Source organism: Callorhinus ursinus, unplaced genomic scaffold (genome assembly GCF_003265705.2).
Source record: "Callorhinus ursinus isolate GAN/ISIS: 27379988/994484 unplaced genomic scaffold, GSC_fseal_2.0 scaffold13, whole genome shotgun sequence".
In the NCBI taxonomy this organism is placed as follows: Eukaryota; Metazoa; Chordata; class Mammalia; order Carnivora; family Otariidae; genus Callorhinus; species Callorhinus ursinus.
In genome coordinates this window covers 48,858,288-48,875,409 of record NW_027397075.1, presented here as the reverse complement: position 1 = coordinate 48,875,409, position 17,122 = coordinate 48,858,288, and the positions used below count along the sequence as shown (strand labels likewise).

The following is a 17,122-nucleotide window of genomic DNA, read 5'->3' as shown; positions in this document are numbered from 1 at the left end:
TCTATGTCAGGTGAGGTGAGGTGCCAGGCGTGCTGGGATGTTCCAGGGACGGGGGAGGGGTGATGCTGGGAGCTAGGGACAGTCAAGGCCTTGGCAGTCAGGCCCCACTGTAGGGTGAATTTCTGTGTCTGTTGCTCATTGTCTGTAGGGACAGAATTAACTCAGGCTTTACTTGGGCAGATCGCTAACCCGGGAGGCCGGTCTGTTGGGTGGGACACAATGACCACCATCTAGGTATTAGGAGTAGTGGTCATGCGTGGTGGGCAGCAACATCGTGGTTCCAGCCACCCAGTCTTTTTGCTCACAGCCAGACCCAAAGGGGAGAGAAAGACCCTGGCTAAGTGGTCAGAGGTTTAGGGGAAATAAATGAGCTAATTAGAGAAACCAAGGCAGTGCCATTCATATGGATGAAGCCAGTTTGGTGGTGGCAGGAGAAGCCAACTCTGAAAGGGTCCACCACTGCCCAGTGTTTACTGGCTGCCCGGTGTGAGGCTAAGCACAGTGGCTGGCTCACCAGCATGTTCATGGAGCGTCTCTCCTCCCTTCCCTCCCAGGGCCAACCCAGCTATGGACAGGGTTGCTCTCTGGTTAAAAGCTCCAGGGACTATGGCCGGGAGGGACATGGAAGGACAGAGCTGACCCTTCCCCACCCCACCCCTGTTCTTAACTTTGGCCAGCATGGTTTTGTACTTGTAAAATATTTCATTTATGTTTGAGCGAGGGAACATCTGAGATAACCAGTGTTATAAAAGGACTCACCTGTTGTCAAAGTGGTGAAATCTACTTTTATGGCCTTTTTTTTTTTTTTTTCCTAGAGAGAGCGCATAGTCTTGCTGAGACACTTTTGCTTTCATAGAGCAGTGGTTCTGCGTCAGAATCTCCTGGAGGGCTTGTCAGATCTAATTGCTGGGCCCCGCCCCCAGAATTTGTGCATCAGTATGCTGAGCTGTAGGGCCTGAGAGTTTGCATTTCCAGCAAATTCCCAGGTAATGCTGCTGTGGCCACTCCAGGGGTCATACTTTGAGAACCACTGTTAGAGAGTGATTGATTGATTTACCATGCTCTGAATGTAAATTTCATATTTTTGGTCAAGTCCACCATTGCTGTACATTTCTTTTACTGACATACTTGTCTGTGTCTTCTTTGGACAGGTATTTTGATGTTGGACTGCATGATTTCTTAATCAGGTAAGCCCATAATTTTTATCCTAGCTGTCATTGAATAGCATGTCTGTAATGGAAGACTGGGATGAAAATAAAATCCTTCTTAAATATCTTGACCAATAATGGCAATTGTATACTTGTCTAAAAACCCACTGCTAACACTATGGTTTTTTGGGCCTCTAAGAATTGCCCATGAAATTATCCTTTTTTGAACGATCAGAGGAACTTCTGTTTAACGGGGTTTATATCTGAAGTGATTGTTTCCCAAAAGCTTGGACAAACTTACTCCAAGTGCTGGGCTCATGGAAAGACAAATAGAAAAGTGAAGAGTGCCAGCTTGCATACATACATTAAACAACCCACTTTTTTTTTTTTTTTATTATGTTAGTCACCATCCAGTACATCATTAGTTTTTGATGTGGTGATCCATGATTCATTGTTTGCGTATAACACCCAGTGCTCCATGCAGTACGTGCCCTCCTTAATGCCCATCGCCAGGCTCACGCATCCCTCCGCCCCCTCCCCTCTAGAACCCTCAGTTTGTTTCTCGGAGTCCATAGTCTCTCATGGTTCATCTCTCCCTCCGATTCTGCCCCTTCATTTTTCGCTTCCTTCTCCTAATGTCCTCCACGCTATTCCTTATGGTCCACAAAGAAGTGAAACCATATGATAATTGACTTTCTCTTCTTGATTTATTTCACTTCGCATAATCCTTTCCAGTTCCATCCATGTTGATGCAAATGGTGGGTATTCATCTTTCTGATGGCTGAGTAATATTCCATTGAATATATGGACCACATCTTCTTTATTCATTCACCTTTGAAGGGCATCTTGGCTCTTTCCACTATTGTGGACATTGCTGCTAATGAACATTGGGGTGCATATGGCCCTTCTTTTCACTACATCTGTGTCTTTGGGGTAAATACCCAGGAGTGCAATTGCTGGGCCCTAGGGTAGCTCTATTTTTAATTTTTGAGGAACCTCCACACTGTTTTCCAAAGTGGCTGTACCAACTTGCATTCCCACCAACAGTGTAAGAGGGTTCCCCTTTCTTCACAACCTCCAACATTTGTTGTTTCTTGCCTTGTCAATTTTTGCCATTCTAACTGGTGTAAGATGGCATCTCAGTGTGGTTTTGATTTGAATTTCCCTGATGGCTAATGATGATGAACATTTTTTCATGTGTCTGTTAGCCATTTGTATGTCTTCTTTGGAGAAGTGTCTGTTCATGTCTTCTGCCCATTTTTTGACTTGATTATTTGTTTTTTGGGGGTTGAGTTTGAGAAGTTCTTTATAGATTTTGGATATCAGCCCTTTGTCTGTAGTGTCATTTGCAAAAATCTTCTCCCATTCTGTGGGTTGCCTCTTTGTTTTGTTGACTGTTTCCTTTGCTGCGCAGAAGCTTTATATCTTGATTAAGTCCCAAAAGTTCGTTTTTGCTTTTGTTTCCCTTGCCTTTGGGAACATGTCTTGAAAGAGGTTGCTGTGGCCGATGTCAAAGAAGTTACTGCCTGTGTTCTCCTCTGGGATTTTGATGGATTCCTGTGTCACATTGAGGTCTTTCATCCATTTTGAGTTTATCTTTCTGTATGGTCTAAGAGTATGGTCGAGTTTCATTCTTCTATATATAGCTGTCCATTTATTGAAGAGACTGTCTTTTTTCCATTGCATATTTTTTCCTGCTTTGTCGAAAATTATTTGACCATAGGGTTGAGGGTCCATATCTGGGCTCTCTATTCTATTCCATTGGTCTATGTGTCTATTAAATAACCCACTTAACCAATTTTCTCTCCACTGAATTTAAGCTTTTAAAGTTGAATCTACTGGTTGTGTTATAGTCCTGCAGCTCCAACCTTGTTCATAATTGGAAGAGATTACAGATGGCACTTTATATCCTAGTTCATTGGTGATTTTTACCAGAGTTGGCTTATGGGGCATATTAATTCCAAATAGCTATTAAATCAAACAGAGGTTAAATGGAAATATACCAGAATATTAACAGAGTTGGTAAAAATTTGCATGATATTTTTTCTATCAACTTTGCTGTATTTTCTAGATTTGTTTTTGTATTGAGCATATATTATTTTCTAATAACGGTGAAGAATGAACATTAAAAAAAAAACCTCTTGTCAAAAATATATGTGAGAAGCAATAATGGTTGCTGAAGGACTGTAAGTTAGTGATTACAAGGGAACTAGAGATTATATAGAGTGATTTGCTTTCTGCAAATATGAGACTTTAAATGCTAATTCTGAGTCTGCTGATAAACAACCTGTAAATCCCATGTGATTTCTGGATAGGTGGTATAGTAGTTTGGCTCTCCACAATGCATGACCATCTTTCTGTGGGCAAGATGCTGTCTGAGGGGAAATGTACATCACTGGCATCACCTTTATCCTAAACGTACAGCATTTACGCTGTGCTGCATCACATACCATGGTGTTCCAAGAAAGGCCATACGTACCTTGACATTTCTCCAGGGCCTCATCCAAGGCTGTGCACTGAAATCTTTTTGGCTTACCCTAGATCCAAGGAATATGGATTTTCCTGGCTTTCTCCAGGATATCACACATAGATGGTGGTGTGTTAACCACTACCCTTGACACATTAAGGGTAAATGCATTTTAGCAGGAGGGATAAAAGACCAGCGTTCACCGAAAAGGCGGACGTGAGAATTCCATATGTAAACTGACGAGAGAAAGCTGGGAGGGTATACTTGAGTGGGTGGTTTGGATTTTTGAGTTAATGTCTTTGGTACTTTGTACTGCTGCCATGCCATGGTTCCTACAAGTGCTTGTGACAGATGCAAGTCTGTACTTGCTTCTGTTCTCTAGTAACTTTCTGGAGGGCGAGGAACATGTCTTAATCGCCTTTCCATGATTAAATTGTATAGAATCAACCTTCAGCGAATATTTGTGGCTGGAGTGAATGAACAAAATGAGGCAGAAAGGACAAGGAGCTCTTCAGTCATTTATTCAACAAATAATGATTAAGCCTATCGTGTGCCACTTATTTGGATATTCTGGGAATACCACAGGCATTTGATTTAAGGCTTTCCCTGAGCTTATCACTGGCCAGGCTTGTGGTGTGAGGGACCTGAAGTGGGGAGGAGGGATGGTCTGCCTCTGGGACCCCTCCTCCCTTTCCTTCTTCTGGGCTCCAACCAAATCTCCTATGTTGGGTGGGGTGGAAGGAAAGGGGGCGGCTAAGTGCCTCTAATGTAACTGGTGCTGGGATCCCCTTGTCCTGGCAGGAAGCCCTTTTGGATGGGTACTGGTGACATGTTCTAACTGGTCACCTTCGTCAGTGTTCTGTGAAGCAAGCAGAACTGGGGGTTAAGGCTTCTTTCTGTCCTGACATCTCTCTGCAGTTGTCCTTTCGTTTGGTCTGGTAGGGGCAGAGCAAATCAGCATGTTTGTTGTTGTATCCAGTTGGGGAATGAAGGGTCAGTCTCTCCTTTTTGTGGGCATGCCTAGTCTCTGTGACAAAGTCTCTTCATTCCCTTCCCCCTCTCCTGCCCCCACACGACAGCACTTTTCCCTAAACTAAGACTCTGACGCGAAGACTCTGAGTTCCTTCTTCTACCCTCCTCCCAGTTTGGGAGTTGGGGGATGGAGATGTGGGGGAGAGGTGGTTGTAGGGAGCAGTCAGTTCTCCCATCTCTTCGGGGTGGGGTATTGCCCCTTTATTTGCAGCTCCCTTTAGAAAATGGGTCCTTTCTGGGGTGCCTGGGTGGCTCAGTCAGTTAAGCGTCTGCCTTCGGCTCAGGTCATAATCCCAGGGTCCTGCGCTCGAGTCCTGCATCGGGCTCCCTGCTCCACGGGGAACCTGCTTCTCCCTCTCCCTCTGCCCGCCGCTCCCCCTGCTTGTGCTCCCTTTCCCTCTCTCCCTTTCTGACAAATAAATACATAAAAATTTTTAAAAAAAGAAAAAAAAAGGGGTCCTTTCTGCTCCCGGTTTGGGAGGTTTAGCCCGATGGGGACGGAGCACTGTTTCTCATGGGCACCTTAGTGAGAACTGTTGCCCCGGCACTATGGTCCCCCAAAGCCAGGTTGAAGCGGGTAGGGGCGCCATGTGAGGGGTGGATGACAGAATGGCAGCAACTCTTTCAAGAAGTTAAGCTGGGAAGGGAAGGAAGGAAAGGCCAGGCAGCTGGTGGAGAGGGTGGTTTGAGTGGGGATTTTTTTTTTTCTTTTTAATTGGAGAAACACTTGTAGTTAGCCACCAGAAGGTGTGAAGTGCCCTTTTGACTTAGAGAAAGTGGTCTCAGTTGGGTGGAGAGAAGCAGAGTGTGATTGCCCAGCTGCCCGGGGAGCGGGGAAGCAAAACAAAGGTGATGGTGGTGTGTTTGTTGCGCCCGAGAACGCTGACATTTTCCTGGGACTTTGTCACTGGAGAGAACCTAAAGGGTCAGAAGAGGGAGGCAGTGCTGCTTGAATCCTTCCCACCCTGTGTTGGTCAAGAGAAGAAAATAGATTCCCTTTGTAAAAGAGGAGGTGTTGGAGAAATTGGCATTGATTTTTTTTTTTTTAATTAACTACATTTATTGGCTCCAACAAGCTCTTCACATGTCCTCTGGGTCGTCAGGCTGCATTGAATACTTAGCATTTGGCATGAGAAACTGCAGCATGCCTGCAATTAATCAGTTGCATCTTTGACGTTGATGGAAGTAATGTCGACTTCTCTGGAAAGACATAAATTTCCACAAAGCCAAGAGCCCTATCTGTACTCCCAGCCTAGGCAACTGCAAAAAGGGGCATGCTTCCTTTTAAGTTGTTGGGGGATTTCACTGAGCTGTGGGGGCAGGAAGGGGCTGTCAAGTTTGATGAAAGGTGAGCATTTTTGGTATTGGTGTTTTATGATGACAGTGGGAAAATTGAGGGACCTCAATCCTTCCAAATCTCACAGAAATCAAAGAAAAGACTTTCAGGAAACAGTAATCACAAATCACTTAAGAATAGCCTTAGAAGAAGACTCTTGGTTGGGGTCCTACAAAGGAAAAAGGGAAAAAGTGTCCACAATCTGGGAAGAGAGATTATGGAAGAAAATAGCTCTGTTTCATTTTAAAGGCTAGGGTAGCGTGTTTAAGTTTAGCTTAGTTTAGTTTTGGCAAGAAAGTCGAAATGATTAGTGATGCCTGGTTTGAGTCTTGCTGACCAAGGCATTTTTCATTTTACCCAGAGATGTAGCCAGCCCACCCCTCTTATGGAGGCACACGGTAACTGCTCTGTACCTGCCCATCCGCCCTTCTCTGAGCTCCTCATGTTGGAATAGTTTTAAGTGATACAGGTTGTCGGCATGACTTAAAAGAAAACCTTTAGCCATCCCTCTTCTATGTTGTCTGAAAGATTAAATTTGTTTTCCTTTTATAATTTTTGCATTGCCCTTATGCTTATACATTTAAAAATCAGAAAAATAGTACCTATATTTCCATCATCTTTTCTATGTTATTTATACTTAGCTATATAATCCATTTCAAATAAGGATTTTTTTTCTAAATAGCAAAATAAGTTTTCTTTACTATTATTTTCCATTTTTATTCTAAAGACCAGGCGTGAATGCATTGGAGCCACTAGTCTTGTCCTAAGGATGGTGTCTCGATGTCCTGTCAGGACTAGCAGAAATGCAGAGGGTGGGGGCCTGCCACTGATATTTCTTAGGCAAATAGAAAAGGCCACTGAGCCTCTGGCATGGCCCGAAAGCCATCTGAGAAGATCACCAGAGTTGATCATGGTTGTTAGAAGAGAAATTCCTTTCTCTAAGTAAACAGATGCTGCGTATAGAATGGTGTTCAATATAGTGTAGATTCAATCCTATGGCAATGCTAATGTTTACATAAAACAGCATTTGCCCTTTTGAAGACTTTTGATCTGGTGAGAGAGAAGGGAGAATGGTAAAACTGTCCCCTTCCTGCAATGCTTTTGTTCTGGAGGTTGATCCTGAGATTCCACCGAGGTCTGGAAGGTCTTTGAATTGCCAGAGGGCAGCAGATTACAGTCCGCTTCTCTTCACTGAATTCTGAAATGAGCAAAGCTGTTTTTGGCTTTCCCTTGGTGACACCCTTTACCCGACCCATTCATGAAACTAGCCTGAGAGCAGAAGAGAAGGGTTGTTTGGGCTAAAAAATGTTGGTGTTTTGAGCTCCATGAATCACAGGGTAGTTTTTAACCTCCTTTATTTTGAGTAGCACAAAGTCTACCAGCACATTTGCTGGAGTTAATTGTAGCATTCGTGGTGTTGACAAAGAAGTCTGCTCACCATCATTTGAAATATGTCTTGGATTCTGTGATGTGTGAAATGTTCTAGTCTGCCTCGCATCTTTAAGAAGGCAAGTAGTCAAATGAAAGATTAATTTAGGCTAAAGGACTCCTCCTAAGAAAAAGGAAGGGAGCCGGGGATAAGCCTCCCTCTTTCCTTTGTCTCCTTAGGGTAGTTGATACCTGGTTAGGCTCTGAGCTGCTCTGGACGCAGAGAGGTTAAGGACAGGAGGGTGGGCATTTGGTCCTGGGAGTAAGAAGCAGATGGAAATAGGGAGGTAATTAGCATCTGTATTCAGTCTAGTGATTTAGAAACATATAAATATATATATACACATACACATACACATATATACATATTTTATAGATAAATATAAAAGAAAGATAAAACTATTATGTATATATTTCTAAACAAACACACACACACACACACACACGCACGCACGCATGATAACTCAGAGGCAGAATACCTAATTTGTTACATAGGATTTTGGATTTTTAATTTTGCAAATGTAACGTGGAAGTCAACTTGTTTGTCTAAGGAGATAATTTTTAGTAGTGGTATGAAAAGCAAATGCATTGATGAAAAACGGCTCCCACCTGAGGGGAGACTAAACTCTGTGTCTTCGCAGTCCTCATGAGGCCCTGCCCATCGTCTCTGAGTGGCACCCGGAGGGAGAAGTGGCTCCTGGGGGCCACTGAGTCGCTCTGTGGCCACCTGCTCTTCTCTGAGGCCACCGCAGTAGCACAGCATTCTTTTTTAAACCTTCCTTTCATTCCACTTGCAGTGTATGAAGACCGGCGGCTGATGAGCTCTGCGGTGCTCTTGGCATAAAGTGTTTTAAATAAAAAGTGAAGAACATGTGAGTGAGGGAAGCCAGATTCCAAAGCAGGTCCCACAGAGACAGTTAATAAAAATGCATGCAGGCCTCTGAAGAGAAGCTATCCTGCTTCCACGGGGCTCTCCCCCCGCCCCGTTCCACGGGGCTGTCCTCCCCGCTTCCATGGGGCTCCCCTCTCCCCTTCCACTGGGCTCTCCCCCACTTCCACGGGGCTGTCCCCCCCTTCCACGGGGCTCTCCCCCCCTTCTACGGGGCTGTCACCCCCCACAGGGCTGTCCTCCCCCCTTTCACAGGGATGTCCCCCCAACCCTTCCACGAGGCTGTCCCCTCTTCTGTGGTGCTGCCCTACTTCCATCATTGTTCCTGTGCCCAGTTTCCAAATGCTGTTGAGTCTGCCTCCTCAGCATCTTTCACATCACCCTTTCCTTCCTGTTTCTGGAGAAAGTTATGCCCTTCTTTCTGTAACCTGGGCCTCTTACCTCCTAGAGCTGTAGCAAGGTGTGATGGTGTATGCCAGTAGCTCAGCTCTGTGCCTGGACACCGTGGGGACTCAGTGAGGGCCAGTTTGTCCTTTCGCCTCCCGTGCCTCACCTCTGGAATCTGAGTAGCAGGGTTTGAGTCCTGGCCTCTGTCCTTCCACCTGTGGTACTTGAGGTAGCTCGGGACCCTTTCTGAGCCCTCCATCTGTAAGGTGACTATGTCCCTGCTGCTGTCACTCCCTCCTCAGAATGAGTCAGTGCTTCTCTTGCCTTCTGTCAAAGCCAGGCTAGACCCTCATGTTCTGGGCCCACCACAGTTGGTCTTCAGGCTGCCTTTCCACCTCGTCTCACCATATTCCTCATTGTGCCACCACCAAATGGGAACAAACGCGGCTTTCTGTCCCTCCCCAAGTCTCCTGGCTTCTTTCCTCAGCTCATGTGTTCCCTGCGCTGGAATCGTACCCCCTTCCTCCACACCCACCTCCTGGCCCCCTCCAGTCCAGCTCGGTGCTGCTGCCTCCAAGCAGCCTTCCTCTTTCTCCCTCCATAACACTGCTTCCCAAGCTTCCCGCACCACGGGAGTCTGCCAGGATGTTTTAGATGCGTGTGAGCCAGGAATCCATGTCATTACCACTCAGCCCAGGTAGCCCCTATGCTCAGGGAAGTTTGGAGCCCGTAGCTTTAGACAGAGTTCTTTTAGTGCATGTCTTACATTCCTCCTCAACAGTGAGCTCTTGGAGGGCAGGGTCTGGGTCATGTGTGTATTCCCCATAATAGCCCAGAGTGTCTAATGTACAGAGGGTCCTTTGAGAGGCCCAAACTTGTCGTTATAAAATAAAGAAGTCCTGGGGCTGTAAGGCACAGCACAGTGACAAAAGCTAATGACACTGTGTTGCAGATTTGAAAGTTGCGGAGAGCGTAGATCCTAAAAGGTCTCATCACACACACAAACATTTGTAACCACATGAGGTGATGGTTGTTAACTAGACTTACTGTGGTGATCATTTTGCAACATACACGTAGATCAGATCTTTTATGTTGTTTACTTGAAATTTAATATAATGTTTGTTAAAAGATACACTGAGGCCTATGAAAAGTTTAAAGAGTTTATTTGAGCAAAAATCAAGCCAGCTAGGACAGTATGCAATCTAGCCAGAGAGAAAGGAGCCCTGAGGAGCTATACAAAGTGAAAGACTTGCATGGGTGGCAGGAATGGGGACAAGGAAGCTAAACTTGGATTAAAATGGGTTGGTTTTTGCAGGATCACTTTGCTTGTCTTGCTTTAGGCGATGGCAGGGGTCTGTGTGGGCACATTATCTAACTTGCACTGATCAGATGATTCCTGATTGACTGGTTTAAGAATCCATTTCTGGAAGAGCAGAAACTGCCGTTAAATCTCCATTTGGTGAAGTCTCGATGTGGGGCTTAGCATTAGCGACTCCATTTTGGGCCTCTTGTCTTGTTTTTAATATGTTAAATGACAGTTCTATCTCAATTTTTAAAAAGGTAATGCTTTTCCCATTAAAAAAAAAAAAGAATAAAGCAACAGAATGAGAAAATTCCTTGCCTTCATGATCCGGCTGAAACCAGTGTCCCCAGTCTGAGTAACCCAGGGACACAGAGTGTAGGTAGGAGGGCTGCCTGAGCATTTGGCACCATTAATTTTTTTATGTTTGAATAAATTGTGACTCTCAAACACGTAACGGGACTTAGTAACCATGTCCTTATCTTTTCATGTAACCTGTTTCTACCACCAGTTAAGTGCCTAAAGCACTCTTCCACGGGGACTCCCATGAGGTGACGGAGGGGCAAGGGCTGAGAGCCACTTGTACCAGCATGGGTAAGGTAGGAAGAGCCTCTGTGAGGCAGCTGGGGACACTGAGCGGAGATGTGAATAAGGAGAAGGAGGCGGCCAGAGCAAGGTCTGGGCTAGGCTGTTTCTCGGCAGAGGGAAGGGCAAGCTCCAAGGCCCTGAGAGGACAAGGAGCTACATGGGGAACAGAAGGAAGGAAACCAGGGGGACTGCAGGATCATGGAGCAAGGAGTCCAAGGAGGCCGGGAGGCAGAGGCCACAGCCGGACCATGAGGAGGCTGGGGTTCCCTTTTAAATGTCGTCAGAAAGGAGGGGAATAACATGATTTGATTTATATTTTTCAAAACTCACTGTGACAGGCTTAGCTGGGAAGTTAGGAAATTGGGATTTTTGAACCTCGGCCGTCACCATGCTGCGCCATCACAAGCTGGAGCTCGGTGACCCAGGCCCGTCCTTGCTCCTCAGGGACGATTCTCTGACCACCAGCTGCTGTAAAAGCTGCTCTGTTGAGTAACAATAACAGCCCTAAACCATCCTTTAGTTTCCCTCTGTTAATGTTTGCTTGGTGTACTGTAAAAGGTGCAGTTGTGCACGTGGCCTATAACGTGGAGGCAATAAAACTATGGTGGAACATGGCAGTAGGCTCTCTCTAGAAGCATGGGCAGCTGGAGAGAGTGGGTCTGGCGTCAGGAACTTCACTCAGGATGGAGGTCTGCAGCCTTCTCCTGGGGACGAGAGTCATCGTCTTGTCTTGGGAGTGCCCTGCTAGCCCGGCCTCTTGCTTCTTCCTTGGTACTTTATCATAGGCCCTCAGTGCTCCTGTCTTGCTGCTGCTGCCCTTGGACATCAGCCACTGTTAGGACGGGAGGCCGCTTACCTCCCCAGCGCTGGCTGCCCCTCTGGGGCAGCCTGGAGCAGAACCCCATCCGGTTTGCTCATGAAAACTGTTGCATAATGCGTTGGTGTATTCTCTGCTTTGTTGTAAAAAACTGGGCCCCCTTTCCCATCGTCCCCCATCACGGTCCCTTTCCAAGACAGTTTTTCTTATTTATTCTCCAGACAGAACCCCTTGGAGTGGTTTATAGTCCTTTCCTTTCCTTTGGAATGGCCTTGACAACTCTGTTCCACATTATAGTAATTTTCGGTTCTTAGGAGATTTCTCAGATCTGGTCTTGCTTCTATCTTACTGCTACCACTTCTGAGGAAAGAGTTTTTAGAATTATTCATCTTCATGGCTGTGCTATAATAGGCTTGTTAATTAGAAAACCCAGATTAAAAAAAAAAGAAAAAAACTAAAAGAAAGCCTTCATGTTCTGAGAGTTGAAATGCATAATTCACTTCCTACCATACATAGCTTCTATCAATACAGATGTTCCAGTAAATAAATGTATCTTAAAAAAAAAAAATGAAAAGGAGCCACTGGTGAACTAATTGAGAAAATTTGCAATGTAGAGACATTATTTTAAGTGTAAAAAGCTCTGAGTCAGGGATGCTGCTGAGCAAGACAGGCTGGTCTAAAATTAGTACAGATGGGTTATTTACTTGACAGGACATTTGTTAAGTGATGATGGTGGTAGTGCCTTTTTTTTTGGAATTCTTTTTGTGATTCCTGGGATCATTCTGCCCTGTGGGGCTTCCACACCGTGTGGAAGGCAGAAACTTGCTTTCCTTCATTGTGGCAAGGGTTTCAGATTCCGCCTCCCCTCTAGTTAGACTCTGACGAGAACAGGTGTGTGCAGGTAGGACCTGGAATGCCTTCTGCTGAGCCTGGCAGCAGTGACATCCAGCTCTGAGAGGCAGAGGTCTGGGCTTGGTGCCCCATACCCGGCTCTGGTGATTGGGAGTTGCTCCCCTGAGCCAAGTGGTGGGCATAGTAGGGTCCCCGTCACGTTAGGGGGTAGTGTGATTTGTCAGCAGTTCCTGACTGCATCCGTCCATGCCTGGCTTTGAGACCCTCTCCCAGAGACTGTGCAAACTGCCAGTCCTTCTCTAATCAATCCCTTTCATATTCAGACGAATTAGAGGGGTTTGTTATTTGCAGCTGCAACACCTGGTAGAGTTCCTTATCGAGTGGTGTTTGGGATGTGTGGCATGGTGGGGGCGGGCAGTGGCGGGGGTACTTTGCCCACAAGCTACCGCAGTTCCGCACACAGTGGAGTTAACACTGCAGTGGTTTCTGCATCAGGACAGAACGGTGTGTGGAAGGGCCAGCACACCGGGTCGGATACGGAAGACCACAGCCATCATCTGCCTCACTGCTGACTTGCTGCATTGGCTTCATGCAAGTGTCTTCTCCTGTTTGGACCTCAGTTTCCTTATTTGTGAAATGAGGGAATTACACCCGATAAACTCCAAGGTCCCTTCCAATCTCAACAGACTTTGATAAGCAGCTTTGGTGTGTTTAATATTAGAGGGTCACTTCGGTTATCCAGATCTGTACTTTCTACTATGGTAGCTACTCCACATTATTTATTATGAATAAGATATAAATTGATTAAAAGTCAACAGAATTACAAAGTTTAGTTCCTTAGTTGCATGAGCCACATTTTAAAAGGGCTCTGTAGCCACTTGTAGCTACAGGCTATCATAGTGGACAGTGCAGAGCAGAGATAGAACATTTCCATCATCACAGAACATTTTCTTGCCTAACACTGGTCTAGATGATGATGCCATTTGTCTACTTCCCTTGTAGAAACGCTGGGTGTTCTGTTGTATTTCTGCCCGCCTACTTGAATGATCAACATCCACATTATTAGCATTCAGCTTGCCTCAAATGGGACTCCTTATTTACCTCCCCCCACCATGATGCAACCCTACTCTTCCCCGCGCCTCCCCCCCCCCCCCACCACTGCCCCATCTTAGAGGGTGCTGCTCTACCCACACCAACCCAGGGTAAAAGCCTTGGGGTCATTCTGGAAATGTCCTTCTTCCTCACGCCCTACATCCATTTCCATTCCTAAATTCCGTTAGTTCCTCCTATAAATATTAACTGCACATGTCCTCTTTCTCTCATTCCTACTCTGTATGCCATAACTGAGGCCCCCCTCATCTTTCACTTGCCTTCTATTGTGAACCTCACCTTTATTTTCTTCCTCCTTCCAGTCCATCCCCTCAGGCCACCCCCGAGGGTACTGAATCAAAATAGCCCAGAAACAAAAGGCAGTTTTAATCAGCCCTGTCCTCCCTCAATCATCTGTTCAAGGGCTTTTCTAGACCAACAGCCCCATGTGCAGGTTCCTTAAACTTCCTTCTGTTCCCTGAGCAAGACTCACTCGTTCATTTTCTTCTTTTTGTGCATGCTGTTTCCGGTTCCTTCTTTCTACGTAGGCCCTCTTAGCACCTGGTTCAGAGGACACCTCTTTTGCAAAGCTCTGCTGACTCCCCTGAAAGAGCTAGATGCTCCCTCCTCCCCCCAACCAACACGCTCGGTCTTGTCGACCACAGTCAGTGGCTTGGGGCTCAGGCTTGGGCCATCTGGCTTTGAGAGCTGGTTGCATCACTGTTCACTCTAAGACCAACCAGGCAGCTCTGTACTTGACTTTTCTCACCTGTAAGTGGGTAGTAGAAGTAATACCTACTTCCTGGGCTTTTTCGGAGGATTAAATGACATAATATACATCAAATGCTTAAAAAAGTGCTCAGCACAGAGTGAACACTTAATAATTATTAGCTGTCATCATCATTATCGTCATACTTGCCACCCCTGTGGACCAGAACCATGAGTTTGGTTTCCTCTGCATTTTCCTTTGAGCACCTGGCAATGGATGGTGAGTCCATGGTTGGAGATGGCTACAGCCCAAACCCAAGTCAGCTCTGGCACTTACTAGTTATGTGACTTTATCAGCTAGTTATTAAATATTACTGCTTCAGTTTCCCCTCTGTGAAATGCTGCCTTAGGAAGACAGTCAGGTACTTCAAAAATGGGAGTTAAACTGAACAAATAAGGAAATGCCAAATGAGTGAGATCAGTCATTCTAAATGTATGGATCCATTCACTTCTTTATCGAACAGTTTTAGTATCTGCTGCCCCCTACTTAGTGCTTGGAACCCAGTAGTTAGCAAAGAGACATAGTTCCTACTCCTATGGAGCTTATGGTTCAGGAGCCAAGAAGTATTTATCAGAGACCACGTGCGTGTCTGGTAAAGGAGAACAGCCAGTAGAGCCAAAAAGGACAAACGCATGGTCCTACAAGTGCGTGTCGTGAGGCACCCGATCCAGACGTGGGGCGGAAGCCAGCCACGGGGAAGGTTCCCCCAGGAGGCAGTGCTTGGGGTCGAGGGTGGAGGGGAAAGCATATGCAGAGCTCTGAGGTGGAGAAGCAGCGTGTATTCCGTGAGGAAGAACAGAAAGAAGGTCCTTGTGGTTGGGGCACAGAGTGAGGCTGGGAAGTTATCCTGGGCCAGGCTGTGCTAGGCCTTCCATGCTATTCGGGCCAACCAGGCCTAGATTCTCAGCAGTAGCTTGGGAATGAGCGCCTGAGCAGTTGGCTGGGAAAGTGTAGCTATAGTTAAAACTGACATATGCATGTGTATCCTAGCATGTTCAAAGTCCTCACTTGGGTGATGGAATCGACATACTGAAGAGAAGAAACTTTCAATAGAAAATATGCAGTATAGCCTATTTACTAGAGTAGAAGGATCTGTTGTGAGGAATATTATCACCAGTGTTCATAATACCAACATTTGCAATGATGTACACTTTTGTATTAATTAGAGCAGATTCATTTGCATCCAGATGCTTTTATCCAAATGAGAAGAATGGGTGACAGTCTACTCAGTGAGCTGGGGATCGGGTATACCCTGCAGTCTGTAGGAATAAGGAGTTGCTGGTTTACTGGAGATTTACTTCTCCATCATTTGTTTTGGAGGATTGTCAAAATCCCAGTGTGCTCATGGGAATGTTACTCCTTCAAACATTACTTATTAAGAAGTGCAGCCTTGGAACCCTGGGGTTGGCTTCAAATATTGGTCAACATTTAAGGTCAAGTTCTGTTGTGGTGAGGATACATGCTGTGAAGCTGATGTGGGTCCGACAAAACACTAAAGTGAGCAGGCTGGGAGGAATGGGGGCAACTTGCTCTGGGCCAGGAGCTTAGTAGGGCACCAGCCTCGTACCAGGAGGTTGGTATATGCTAAGAGTTATGTAAGACTTGCTTCTCAAGTGTCACGGGCATTTGCTCCATACTCTGGCTATTCTGTACCTTTAGAGCCCCCTCTGGCTTTTGGAGCATTTCTGGCCTTCTGAAATCGACCTCCTGAAAGTACAAGTCAGAAGTCACTTTCTGGGTCTCCCTTACATCTAGGGTCAGAATGTATTCCCAGGCCCTGCCACTCCGATGCAGCAGAGAGGCAACTTTGATTCACAAGAGAGAACAAGACCCCACCAAAGTGTTTCTGGTGAGGGTGGTAGAGAGATGTGCAGCTTCTAGATGCTGCTAGACTGGGTTCCCACCCACCGCCGACAGTGGCATCCACAGAGCCGTCTGCTGGACCAGTCGTCTCCTTGTCTGGCATGATTCGCTGGCCACCCAGATGCTCTGTGACCTAATGTCCTTGAAGAAATTCCTTTTCTGCTTAAATTGGCTAGAGTGGATTCTGTTGATTGCAACTAAAAACTCTGTCATACTATGCAGATGAGCGAGGTCAAGGCAGCAAGTAGCCCTGTTCTCACAGCAACTCAGTGCTGAGGAGGGACCTTAGAAATCACAAGGTCATTGGATAAAGTTTCATTCTTTTGGTTGTGGTACCAATTCAGGTGTTTCGCTAAAATGTGAGGTCAAGAAACTTGAAAAGCCTCAGGTTATATAAAATTGCACACACAAAAGAACAACAAGATTTATGGAAAAATGGAGTTGGCTAGATCACTTGAAACCTATGTAACACTGTCCAGGGCACTAAGAAAAACAATAACAGTCCTAATAAAATATATCAGCACAACTGGGAAGTCACCCTGAATTCCTAGGAAATAAATATTCTGGTCCTTAAGGATCTAGTAAATATGGTAAATATGCTACCTTTCTGGTAGAAGGGGCTATAAGATGCTACCTTTCTGGTAGAAGGGGCCCTGACCCCTGAGTTCTGGAAACAAGGGCAGAGGGAGGTGGGGGGAAGGCACTTGTAGGATTTATACAACTTGAGCCATGACTGAGCTGGGTGTTTTGTGTTGTGTTGTTCTTTTACACAGGGTCTTAGAGAACTGTGTCCTCAGTGCTTCTAAGAGCATGTGGCCCAACTAGGCGAATGGGAGAAAGGGGCAGGATGAGCGGGTATCTGGTGCAGCAATGTAGTCTGCTCTGTTAGTGAATTTTGTGTTTGGATGCTTTTACTTGGGGGCTAAGAAAAAATGCATATAAACTGACATAATTTCTGTTTTATATGGACATTGTTCTCCTATTTACCAATTCCATCGGAACTATGATAAAGAAGCGTGTGTTAGTATAGACCAGACTGTATTTGGATTTAAAGTGTTCTGTAAACCTGAAAAGGTGGAGGACCCTTGGCTTGTTGGTACAGGGACTGTGGTAAAGTGATCGCCCAGCATTGATTAAGAGGAGGAGCCCCAGTGGAA

General features: G+C 45.7%; 1 protein-coding gene across 4 annotated transcripts in view; it reads left to right on the top strand.

Annotated features, from left to right (window-relative positions):
* HHAT (hedgehog acyltransferase) overlaps positions 1-17,122 on the top strand; it is a 330,834-nt gene that overhangs the window by 184,590 nt on the left and 129,122 nt on the right. For 3 of the 4 annotated variants that reach the window (XM_025877897.2, XM_025877896.2, XM_073900234.1), the window contains one exon: positions 1,152-1,187. The exons of the other annotated variant lie outside the window; for it this stretch is intronic. In XM_025877897.2, coding sequence (XP_025733682.1) covers positions 1,152-1,187 — 36 coding nt within the window. The remainder of the gene's footprint in view (positions 1-1,151; positions 1,188-17,122) is intronic. 4 annotated transcript variants of the gene reach the window in all.